Genomic DNA, 12,929 nt, shown 5'->3' with positions numbered 1-12,929 from the left:
GATCTATTGAGCATTTTTCACAGCTTCAATAGCTTGATAAAAAAATTACTGGTGCTATAAATGACAATTTAAATTTGGTTCTCTTGTGCTGAAATAATTATACATACTTTTATAGTGCAGCTGTGTAAAGCTACTAAGAACTGTGATAATAAAAAAATGGCTTTTACAGTATAAGGTGTGTTGAAGAACCTAAGACCTACATTTGATTCTCTATTTTGCAAATTTTGTTTGTGTATAAAAATATCTCCCTAAACAAATAACGTTGAACAACCTTTTACAATTTAACATTTTACTAAAATGGATCTTAACAGCATTTTATAAATGACTGCAAACTGCCTATATCCCCCCTAATCCTTTCTCTCTTGCTCCTTCCTCTTTTCATTCCCATGCCCTCCTCCTCTTTCCACTCATATTTTCCCCTAACCTCCCTTTTTCCCCCTCCAGATCCTCTTTTCCTCTATCATCTTGCTCTTCTCTTTCAGGCAATCTACTCAACTCGTTCTTCCCTCCAAATGTCTCATCATATTTTCTCTCTCCACTCAGTTCCTTTCCATCCTCTGCTGTTCTTCCTTTCAATCTCCTCCCGCTACACCCTTTCTTCTCTGCTTGCTCATCTCTCTATTAAACTCCTGGGTGAAGACAGAGGGAACACGGCTGCTTCGAAGCTCGTCTGCAGTCTAAAAGGTTGAGTGTATGCATTTCAAAGGCCAACTTAAAACCAGGAACAAGGGATCAGGCTTTATAATGAGGATATTGTTCACACCGAGAGAAGACACGATTGTGTTCGTCAACCCCCAATGGCAAAGGACTGGTTAACCTGCTGCAGATTTGTTACCTAGCTTAGCCTGTCAAATGCCACCTGATCAGCCATCTGCTAAACTCACAGGTCAGTCTCTAAATGCTTTGCTCATAGAGATTGAGGACAATCTCCCAGGTTTCATTGTTAAAACTGGCTGGAAACAATTATAAAGCTTAAGAAAAGACCTGCATTGCAGAAGCAATCCAAAGTTTTTAGGTTGGCCCTTCATATTGGGGCAGTGACATGCAGTTCACTACTGAGGAGAATGGGACTGTCGTGCACTTAGAATCCCCAGACTTCGGCAGGCTGATTGTCTGGTATCGCGAGACTAGCCATCTACTGAGTCAGAAGAAAATGAAGAGACCTGAAATTTAAGTCTTTGCTTTCTTTGTTTGCCAACTTTGTTGCTATGTGCTCATTGATCACTGTTGCCATGCAGTTAATGTTAAGACACAAACTTAAACTATGGAAGCGGAAATTTATTAAAACTGAGTTGGACATCCATCAGTGGCAGAATTTTACAGGTATATGATCATTTTGGGAGAAACAATAGTTTCCCTTACAGGCTTCATTCTCTGATAAAATGGCTATGAAATGACAGGGTGGTGTCTTTAATCCCAGATTCTCTCTCTTTAACATTTGATCTGCTCTTAAGATGGCAGACATTTCAGCTATCATAGATTTAAATTTTTCATACACACAAATATTTGTGTGATTACTTCTGTGATTCTTACACATTCATCACATAAAAAATAATCCAAGTATAAGTATACCCAACTATCTTGCTAGTATCTAATTATTTTGCTCAAGGGAACATTAACAATGTTGAGACAAGTTTTAGCTAATCACACAGATCCAAACAAGTCTGGGGATTCAAACTGGCAGCCAAACAGTAGCAAGCCCTCATTCTCCACATCTCTGTCTTCATTACTCCTTAAAATGGGTGCCAAGTATGTCGGTTGCTCTGGAGATTTCTGCTGGTTATGAATGAAACCTCAACATCTAGTAATCATGGGAAAAGATCATCATAACTATGCCAATTAATGTTCCTCAAATTCAACAATACATAAATGCAGATTGGCTAACAAGTGGTTGCTGCTACAGAAACACACACATTTCACAAAAGCAACTTACACAAATGTGAATGTCTACTATTTTCACCTTTATTGGGTTGGCAGCAACAGCAAGACCATAGCCTTTGACAAAATTTCAAAATAAAAAAATAGATACTGTGTAATTTAACACACTCTGCCTCCTAGTCAAAACATCAGAAGCCTAGATTTAACACAAATGGGTGCGCCATACCTTTGTAAGAATTGGTCTGATTTTTTTTTTTTTTTTGGCTGTACAGCAGGTTAAAAACAGATACACGCACTTTACATACAGTATACTCATATACAGTATATTGTGTAAAGGTTTAAACATAATAACTTAATAAATAAATACATATTATCCTGTAATTAATTCAACTCTTTTTACTCAATGCACTTGAAAATAAGACTATTTGTTTGAACAAGATAATAGTTTTGATTTTCTACCACTTCAGTTTGGTCAGTGTAATACAGACACATATAAACAATTTATCTTTTAAATATTCATTCAGTGGCTCTTAAGAGTTTCGAAACCCTGAGCCAAGACACACATTTCACATAACCTGCTACAAAAAAAGCGCACCAAAGGAATTAATATTTGTGCAACTTCTGACCAAAAACTGTAATCTCCACTTTAATGGTAATATTCCAAGTTTTACACTATATGGTAACAACTGAGCTATTTTATTTTAGGCAATTACATAATTTTGCCTTCTCCCGTCTTATATGTTGTTGTTTGTCACCACATTGTGAAGATAATACAGCACTAATTCAGATTCTATAAATTTCATCTACTACCCCACTGCACTATGCTCCCAAGGAGCGCCAAAAACACGAGCTATCAAAATAAAAAAATAATTATCTTAAGTCTAGTATTTGACACGGCTATGCTGTGGTTCCCTACTGTTATTCCTCATATACGCAATGTCATATGGCCATAGAAGGGAATTCACAAGAACAAAACAAATCTGCTGTCTCCTCTTATCTTACAGATATGATGTAGACGTCAGACAGTAGAACATGTACCCATTTGAAGGCATAAGTCAGATCGGCTGTGATAAATGAATGACTTGACAATTTTTTGTTCAAGTGGAAACCCCTCTGAACATGGAGAACTAAATCAAATGACAATGGGCCTCATTCACGTATGTGCATACGCACAAATCTGTACTTAAACTGCGTACGAACGTTTTAAGCACAAATCCGGGATTCATCGATACGTTCTTACCTGAATTTGTTCTTACTCTGCGAACAAATTTAGAACTGCCTTCGAACACAAATCATAAACATCCCACAGTCTTAAAAAATGATAGTCAATATTTAATCAATGTAAATAGCATATTAGAACCAGTTATTTAAAAAATGATTGGGCCTAAATATACAAAATTTAAAAGTGTGAAATTGCTGATAACACACAATTTATTTACTAATTATAAAATTAATAGCTAAGCCGTTGTAATCCATAAATCATCGTCATAAATGTAATGGAATTATTAATAAATTAAAATTGTCCTGTTCCCACTTTTAAATGACAATGGCTTATATATCAGACTTTCCATATTGGAATGTGACACCGATTAATTTACTCCATCAGATTTGGCCGTGATATATGCAGCTTGTCAACCAACAACCTGTTCAGTGTTCTTCACAGCCTGACAGTTCAGTGGTGGCACAGAGAGGGATGCTCTGCTGTCGCTACATCACGGCCTGTTGTGGACAGAGATGAAAGACGATGCGCACCTGGCACAACGGTAGAGATTTATTTAGATCAATTCCACAGATCTACAAATTAACCAACTTTTTATTTTGTTACGGATGTACTGCGTGGTAGTGGTGCAACAGGTATGCAGACTGTATGAAGGATTCACAATCAGGTTCCAAATGGTTGTGCCAATGACATGTTTACCACCAAATCTGCCTTTTCTGGCTTCTACTTCTGAAACTATTGTTTGCATTTCACCAGCAGTTAAGTTTTTCTACATTTTAACCATCATGGCCCTCTTTGCAATGAGTGACAGCTCTCTCCACTGCTGCACCGCTCCAACAGAGCTTTCCTTATAGAGAAATGGGGGCGTGATAGTATGCTAATTACCGATAGTGGGCACGCATCTGTCAATTTAGAATGATTATGATTCACTAACATATGCACAGTAATAAGAACAAAATTGGCCAGTGCACACGTGTCATGAATCCGACAGTAATTTTGCATGCGCACAAGAACATTTCCACGCACATATTAGAATGAGGCCCAATGTACCTTCAGATATATACATGGTCACAAGGTATGTTCATGTTCCACACATATAGCTGGAAAATGTTTTTAAAAAGTGCAGCATGTCCATGTAACAGTAATTACTTCTCAACATCTTTTTCACATTTTCACTTTTCCTACAAAATACATCTTTAGGCACGTATACAGAACAATCTGTAATGCATTAAAGCTGCATAAAGCAATATTTTTTCATATAAACAATGAATCAAACAACTCCTGATTATGTAAAAGGGTAATGAATGCTGATGATCCCACTGAGAATCAACATCCCATTCTGCAGCTTTACAGATGATTTTACCTCACTGATTTGGTTATCAAAGTTATCTGAACCAACAAAACCATAACGATGCGGCACATACAGCATAAACCATGGGCAGCCACTCCCAGCACAGGACTATTTCAAGTTGACCGTAGGCTACCTGCCTCATGTGAAACTGCAGAAAGCCGAAGTAAAAGCTGGTGAAGAAATTAGAGCATGTAGATAACCCAAAAAAGACTGCTATTTTTTCTGTTTACCAAACCTTGGCTTAAAACAATATTATACCTACATTCATTAGGTGGCTAGAAAGACTAGAATGCTCATGATGTTCTGTTTTCTGCTATCAAATTGCTTGCTAACATGCCACTAAACTATAATAAGCTAAAGGCTCAGAGTCTTCCTGTCCCTAGTGGTCAAAAATTACTTAATGCAGCTTTAAAATGAGGAATGACTTACACTGGGTACTGTTGAGCAGCATAAAATGGAACAGTTACAATATCAAGGGGCTGGGTTTGCTGTGTCACTTGGTTTCTAGCATGGACACATATACACTACAAGCAAGGCCTAAACCACAGATGACCAACACTACTACAAGAGCAAAGAGGGAAATAGCATATGTCGTTGGCTGGCGTACGTGGCTGTATTCGTGTGAAATGAATTATGCTTTGACACTGATCCAATGTTCAAGGGAATGTACAAGGTAAATCGATTGGAATGACTATAATACTGTGCTGTGGCAAAGGGTGAGAATCATAACCAAAAGGCAGTCTTTAGTTTGCTTTCACAACACTCATCATCTGCATTTTGTATATCAAAAGTCCCAGATTGGGGAACAGTCTTAAGGTTTTACCAACCTCTGAGGGCACAGTAGAAGAACACAAGAATTACAATTTTTTTTAGCAGAATACAGTTAATTACCCATCTCCAATAAGAAGTCCACAAACAATACATTAAGGACTCCATTTTTAAGATTTATATGCTGCCCGTCCCACAACAGTCATCTGTTGCTTGGGCACAAATACCATGGAAAAAAAACAGCCTAGCTGCCAACTAAATGTTTTTTCCCCAAAATGTATAGTGTGATTCATATGTGTTCATTCACAAAAGCATTGAGAAGTCTATAGACAGTCAGGCCTGTAGTTTAAGGGCAGTGACTTTTCATGTTCATCAGCAACAGAACTGATAAAATGGAAAGAAAGTGGGCAAAATTAAACCACAAACCAATGCAAAATCAGCTACCGATAGCCTCAAACCTTTATGACAAATAAGCATGTAATTTTAGATAGCTGAAGTTTTAACCTTACAGTGATAAAGAGATCAGATACATCAGATCTCTTTTACTTAAACTCCTGTCCACCACTGCTGGGGAAACATAACATACTGTCATAGGCATCTTCAGGTCTACACTGCCACCACTATCACTTTCCTTTCCTAAAAGTGACACAGGCAAAAATGTGAGTTAAAAGCAACTTCCTTCAGGTACATAGTTTCTGAAGTAAAATGTAACTAATCTATTTTGCTTTTGCATAATAAAAAAATATATGAAATTCATAATTAGGCAATGGCAATTTATTTCTGTTATTTGTTCACTATCCAATAAACATTGATCGAACTGTTAGCAGAATACTCATAACACAGCCATATCAGGAATGCTACACCAATGGTGGGAATCCTGGCTGTGATGGGCTATTTCATAAAAAACACTGTGCTGGATAGATATCAGCCAAGAGCATCAGATCACTGCCCTTAATATAGAGGCCTCAGTGTCAAATCAGGATAAACCCTACAGATGCTTTTACTGAATTTTGAAAATAAGGTGCTTTTTCATAGGGGTGCACCAATCAGTTGGTGACCAATCATAATCAGCTGACATTTAAATTGGTAAAAAAAAAAAAAAATGGAAGCAGCACATCATCTGTAGAAAATCTGATGCAGGTCACACTACTGCGGTAGGCAATGTGTTAAATGAGTTGAAACTGGCTGTCTACATTATAGATTAGTCTCTATATAAAGTTAAGTGAAAACGTAATTCCTGTTTTGAGGATTTTAAATTCATTTAAAGGTTTTAGTGCTCCTCTTGCAAGTAAAGATAGTTTGATGATGTGATGTTGGAGCATGTTTTGCATAACTATCTATACAGTGCTAATTTGGAGTTTTACCGTTTAAGATTGTTTTGCACTATTAAAGGACCATTTTAGTGAAGGTCTGAGTAAACAACTTAAACCAAATTTCAACCAACTGTCAGATTAGTGATTAGCCAATCACTCTATTAAAATTTTAAAAATGTGGCCAGTATATCATCACTTTTTTTGCATCTCTCTCCTGTTCACCTGCCCACATCATGTTCACAGTCTCAACATAAAATAGTTCAGCAGAAAAGGACTGCTCACTTTCCTGTCGAAAACAGTCAAGGCCATACACCATCTGTTACTTATCAGCAGCATAATGGCTGTTGTCATTGTCACGGTGTGTTCATATAGTTAAAAATTCTAATATCCATTTACAACCTTTAAACAGGTTTGTGAGCATAAGTATGTGTAGATTATATTGTTTCTGCTGATGACAGTCATAGAAAGTACGCAGATATCCAATAGAAGGTCAATCTAATTCACAACACGAACAAAATTTAACTGGTATTAAACAGTGTGGTCACATTTGATGTCTGTGGAAATATTTGAATCTTTTGGAATTTACAGTTTTGTCTTCTCACCAGGTCTGACCTGGCTGATGGCATACAGTGAGAGATGTAAAGACTGAAAAAGCCATGGGGAGACTACTTTCTGTGTGATCCACAGCTAAGTCACATACCATAGAATAAAAGCATTCTCTCATTAAATCTCTCTGTATAGACACTACACCCATCTCCTTGAAAAGCTTGTAATGCAATAATCCATGGTTTATTGTGACCAAGGCAATGTCACTGGTGTCAGCTAACAGGCTGTTACAACAGAAAATGTTTTCTGTTTAATGGAGCCCTGCCAATTTAACTGAGAGTTAACTAGCTGGTCAGCTTGTTGAGATTTATGATTCCCATTTGTAGATTCCAGGAGTATCCTCATCCTGTGAAAGTCATCCTTTCAGATGGAGCATGAGTTTGCTCTCTTCCTTGGTTTAGGCTCCCCAAAGTCCCTGTCATCAGCCGCACAGTGGCTGAAGGAGCAAATTGTCTGCGAGAGCCTTCGCATGCCTAGGCGGAACACACTATTGGACAGGCTGTAGATCACACAGTTGCAAAAGCTGTTGCTGATGGCCAGCCAGGTGGTGATGAAGGAGAGGGCAGGGCTATCTAGCACATGGGAGCTCTCTAGCAGGAAGTAGATGATGTAGGGCAGCCACAGCATATAGAAAACACTGGTGATGCGAAAGAGCACCATCGCATAGCGACGATCTGGTCCATGCCCTCCATGATGTCCACTGCCACCACCCTCACCAGCCTCCATCTCCTGACTGGGAAAACGTGCCCTCCGTTCACTGATCTCCCTGTTGTGCTGCTGGCAAATGCGAAAAATATGATAATAGGTAAAACAGACCACAAGTGCAGCAGGTGCATAGAGCAAGCACACCACAAAGCCTGTAAAGAGGGCAGAAGTGGGCCAAGAGTGAGCGCACCACTCAAAAATGTCCCCATGATAGCCTGGCTTACCCCATCCAAAGAAGGAGGGCAAGAAGACCAGGCTAGAGTAGACCCAGATGAGTGTGATGCAGCCCCGTAGCCGGCATGGCGTCACCAGTTGGTTGTAAGATAGTGGTTTAGTTATGGCCAGGTAGCGGTCCACACTGATACAGGCCAAACAGGCCATTGAAACACTCTTGAGAACAGAAATGACATAGCTGAAGACCTGGCATGTGATGGGCTCCTGGACACCAGCTGGGTAGTGGAGCAGAGACAGGGTGGGCACCAGGCAGCTAAGACCCACGAGTAGATCAGCGTAGGCCATGGTCTGGATGAAGTAGCTGGTGGTGTAGTGGTGTAGCAGAGGCGCACAGTGGAACACAAAGATCACCGTTAGGTTCCCTGCAATAATGAGCACTGTCAGAAGCACAATGACAGCAGTCTCCAGAACGCAAGCCTCTAGGCCTTCATTCAGCCCCCAGCCCAAGGGACAGGAGTGGTTGGAGGCCCTGTCGGGAAAGAAGTCTCCATGGCTGGTGTTGGCAATGAGCACAGGGTCCGTTGTCAGTTCAGACTGGTTCATTGTTCTGGGTGCTATCCAGGTGGGTCAGGTTTGTGGTGTGCCACCCATAAGGCAGCTGGTCTGAAACTGGAGAACTGCCTACCCCCCTCCTGCTCTTTTCTGGGTGTCTGCAGCCTCCTTCAGTTAACAGAGCTCAATACTCTCTAGCACAGGCACTCTCTCTTTCACGTTACTCTCACATAGCTGGGTCTCAATCAAATGAACACTGACTGGAGGAAAATCAATACAGCCTCTGGGAGGGTAGGACAACCCGTTCAGCTCTCCTTTTCCAATCACTCATGGTTAGTGAAAATAGTGGGTGGGTAGCAGTCAGGAGTAGTGAGAAAAAAAGCTGTATTCCTTCAGTAAACCTAAAGCGGGGTAGTATTAGTGCTGTGGCCGGCATCTATCCCAAAGGCGAGTTTCCCTGCTGCTTTGCCTGCCAGTCTATGGCCTCATCTCCTGATTCTAATGAGGGCTGCCACCGGGAGGCTGAGGGCATAAACCGTCCTCACAAGGGCAGAGAGCACAGAAGATGAGAGGTTAAAGCATGAAGCAAAGCACTTCTGTCTTGACAGATCCTCAGAAGAGATTAAGTAAGTAAGCAGCATATGGCTCCTATTTCACACTTAGAGATCAGATGAAATTTACTGAGTGGAGTTACCTTTCAAAAATACTTTTCAGGCAATCATTGCTTAAAGGAAAAATCTTTGTGGTAGTCTCTCTTGGTGTATACCAAAGTCTGGAGAAGAAAATTACATCCATCTCTGAATCAAGCCTTAAATACAATCCAAAGTTTCACTGTGAAATGGAGCTAGTGTGTTTACTATGTAACAGTAGGCTTCCCTTATTTTGGTGGTCCTCTGGTCAGTGTCTGGAGCCCATGTATGCCCAGCTATTGTCTGAATCAAAACACAGACACAGGCTAGAAAAACATGGGGATCTCCGCAGGAGATAATGTCACAGCTCTCTCAGCACGCACGGCACTGGGGGGAAAATGTGTTTACAAGGCATCCCTAGGCAGAATGAGGTAAAAACCAAGCGCATCAAAATGTCTGGATGAGGTCTGCCATAAAAGTAATATTAAGTTTAAATCCAAATGTGCAACCTTGCCTCTCAGTGTTCTGGACTGCAAGACGCGAAAGACAAACAAATGTAAAAGTCTAGTAGCAGATGAAAGTGTTGAATGTCAGACTCCCATGCAGGCAGGTGAAAGGACTCTCCAGGAGCAATGAGAGGCCAGCTGAATAACTCAGCGCTCCACTCACTTTGACTCCTCAGCAATCCTGTGGCAGACACTTGCAGAGAGGGGTGTGGGGACCAATTGCCAATCCATTCATTTATCCCATAAACTTGTTACTTGCATTTTTGTTGTGACATTCTGAAGCATTGGCAGGGGGCAGGCTTAGCACCTTCTCCTCAAGTGCTTAATGCAACCATAGATTTTCTAACTTGCCTTAGTCCTTTCAAGTATGCGTACTGTTTAGTTGTAGAGGGATAGGGTCCTATACAGCCTCGCCTTTAAGTCCACTCTCAGTATGTCTGTCGTCTTGAACAAAACACTGGCAGCGCAACAAAAGGAGAATCCACTCTAGCAGCATAAAGGAAAGACCAAGTCCCAGTCGGAGTCCCAGTTTTAAGCACTGTCCTCTGCAAACGTCCCCCTTTTGCTTCCAATAACAGGACAACCCACGTTTTAATAAATAAATCCTTAGATCGTGGCATACAGGAGGAGATGATCACGATGAATCTGTCAAAAGCAGCAAGTAAAAAGCAAGAAAAAAAAGATGACTGCGCTGATGGAAATGAGTTAAATCTGCAGCGAGGGAAGCGAGGGGACGAAGAGTCCCTCAGCCCTGGTGCAGTGAGAATGAGAGATGCTGTGACTGGCTTACACTTCCCTCCCTCCCTCCCTCCCTCTCACACAGTTTCCCTAGCTTGCACGCTCAATCTCTCTCTTTTTCCACACACACACACACACACACACACACACACACACACGAACCCTCCCTCTTTCTCGCTCTCTCTCGCTCTCTCTCCCTCAGCTTCTCGCTCATTGCTCGCCTCCTCCCCTTCTAGCTGCACCTGAGGCTCCCTGCCACATTATTCTGTCTCTCACACTGGCTTTCTCCCAGAGGTAAATTTGGATACATTTCCTATTTACATATTACTTATCTCTCACAGTCTATTTTCTATTAACCAGAGCCCCCCCTCCTTTCCTCCCCCTCTCTTTTACCCCTCCTCTTTTTTCCTTTCCTTGTTTCCTTCCCACTTCTTCTTCTCAGTCTCCCTTCCCATTTCATATATCTCACCAGCCCCAGTATGTTTTAAAAAAAAAACACAGGTCTAATGAATTTATACATAAAAATAACCAACAACACTGAAATCTGACATGAGATAAAATGCCACAGTAAAAAATAACAAAATGAACATTTCATGACAACCTTATGAGTCACTTGTTACATTCTCTACTTTGGAGGAAGAAGCAGAACCTCTTAGTGCCAGTGACCATCAGCCTCAGCTTGCCACTTTGTTTAATTAGTATATAATGTTAGTGATATATAATAATGTTATTAGAATATAATGCTATAATGTATACATTGTGTATACAGTTATATGGGATGACACTCAACCTCCATAATCCCATGGAACATCTAATCCTAGTAAAATGTGTCCACTCCCCTCTCCAGTCTCCCAGTTCATCTGGTTACTTTATTTATTCTTTATTTAACCAACAGCTTAGCACAGTTATGTCTGCCCCTTAGTTACAGTTGCCAGGCATTTCGGCCAGTTGGGAGCATCCCCTGGCCAGCAGATGATAAAGAGGATCAAGTGACAGCAAATTAGCTGAGCAGAAGGGAATGGAAAGAAACTGTCAAGTGTCAAGACTGGACAGGAAGATCTTGTAAAAAAGAAAAGTTAAGCTTAACTTTGTTAAAATATTTGTTTTCTTTTTTTCTTTTCTTTTTTTACACTATTAGAGCCTATTAGAGTCAATGAGGAGTGGCTGGTTACAAGTTGGATGGAAAATGGCCACTTTGGAAAACAACACTGCACCTGGCCCAGGAAGAGTAGACGGCTCTCATTATTTGGAAAAAAAATTGTTTGTAAGGAGCAAACATGACAATCACAAAGGAAGTGGGGTTTTGCACTATGAAGACACAAACAACAAGCGAAAAGAAAAAGATGCCCTAGAAAAATAATTTCGGTGGCTGAGCTGACCATGATGAGTCAGTAAGGGAGCATTACTGCTTAGGTGAACATTTAAAGTTGCACTAGGCAATCTTTAATGGAAAAATATAGACATCCTCACAGCCTACAAAGCATACTACAGCAGGGGGACAAAGGAAACATCATACTATTCCCCTTGTCTTATTAACAAAACTAAAGTGTTTGGTCAAATTCACATTTCAAACCATCAGAGTAAAACCAAATGTGTTATCTAAACAACAGCAAGAACTGTGCCTTCCAGAGGAAAAGCAATTCACAGACAATGGCTGAACATAGGCCTCTGATTGAGTGTCCTTGAGGAAGATGTAATAAGATGCAATAATATACAGGAAAAATGGGCATGCAGCCAATTCAATTCTTTGACACAGCACCTGTTTATGGCGGAGCATTCAACCGAATGAAAATGGCTTACACTTACTCGCCGACTTTAAATATGGAGGAAGTAGTGGCTGGAACTTTCTAGTTGCATCTGCGGATAGATGGTCAAAGTTTTCACTATCTATAATAACAATGTGCGAAATGAACTACAATCTGTACCTGCAGTTCAGCTAACCTAGTTATGTTTTTGTTTTTTGCTTTCTTTTCCAATTTGCCAAATAATTTCATAAACTTTCATTAAGATTAAATGAATATATTGTTTTGGCTAATCACAATACTGATTTAATTCAGTTTCCAAAATCAAATCACCAACTTGAACAATCAAATCAAAGTTAAGCCAGCGATTCACACAATACAATGAGTAAAATCACAATATTGTAATTTGAATCAAAAGTTGTAAAGTAAGGTGGTAGAAATGTACAACACAGATCACATAAAATTTATATAACAGTAGTTGGTCAGTTGTCACAGGTGTTAGAATTTGACCATTACATCATTAAGATAAAAGCAGTGAAGCAGTGACACAACTTAGGAAACCAATGGAAGCCAATATGCTTGAGGTTTATTGTCCATTAATGGATGTCTGTAACATCCAAATGAGAGCATATTCCACCTCAGTAAAATGAAATATCCCTTTAGGGTCTAATATAATGTGTTTCCTACAATATGATTGGGAACTGGCATACATGTAAAGGTGACATTCAGGAGGAGAGCTCTTTAATTG

At 40.1% G+C, this 12,929-nt stretch overlaps 2 protein-coding genes across 3 annotated transcripts in view; both read right to left on the bottom strand.

Annotated features, from left to right (window-relative positions):
• rabgap1l (RAB GTPase activating protein 1-like) overlaps nucleotides 1-12,929 on the bottom strand; it is a 129,021-nt gene that overhangs the window by 70,823 nt on the left and 45,269 nt on the right. The window lies entirely within an intron of this gene.
• Nucleotides 3,350-10,441, bottom strand: gpr52 (G protein-coupled receptor 52). Its single transcript, XM_044361365.1, has one exon. It carries the CDS (start codon nucleotides 8,615-8,617, stop codon nucleotides 7,499-7,501), a length of 1,119 nt encoding a protein of 372 aa, XP_044217300.1. The 5' UTR covers nucleotides 8,618-10,441; the 3' UTR covers nucleotides 3,350-7,498.

Source organism: Thunnus albacares, chromosome 9 (assembly GCF_914725855.1).
Source record: "Thunnus albacares chromosome 9, fThuAlb1.1, whole genome shotgun sequence".
NCBI classification, from domain to species: Eukaryota; Metazoa; Chordata; class Actinopteri; order Scombriformes; family Scombridae; genus Thunnus; species Thunnus albacares.
Note: the sequence above shows the minus strand (reverse complement) of the source record. Positions and strands in the feature narration are given on the sequence as shown.

Bases quoted from the DNA above. Each gene is read 5' to 3' on its own strand.
- gpr52 (XM_044361365.1), bottom strand. From the start codon at position 8,617: ATGAACCAGTCTGAACTGACAACGGACCCTGTGCTCATTGCCAACACC.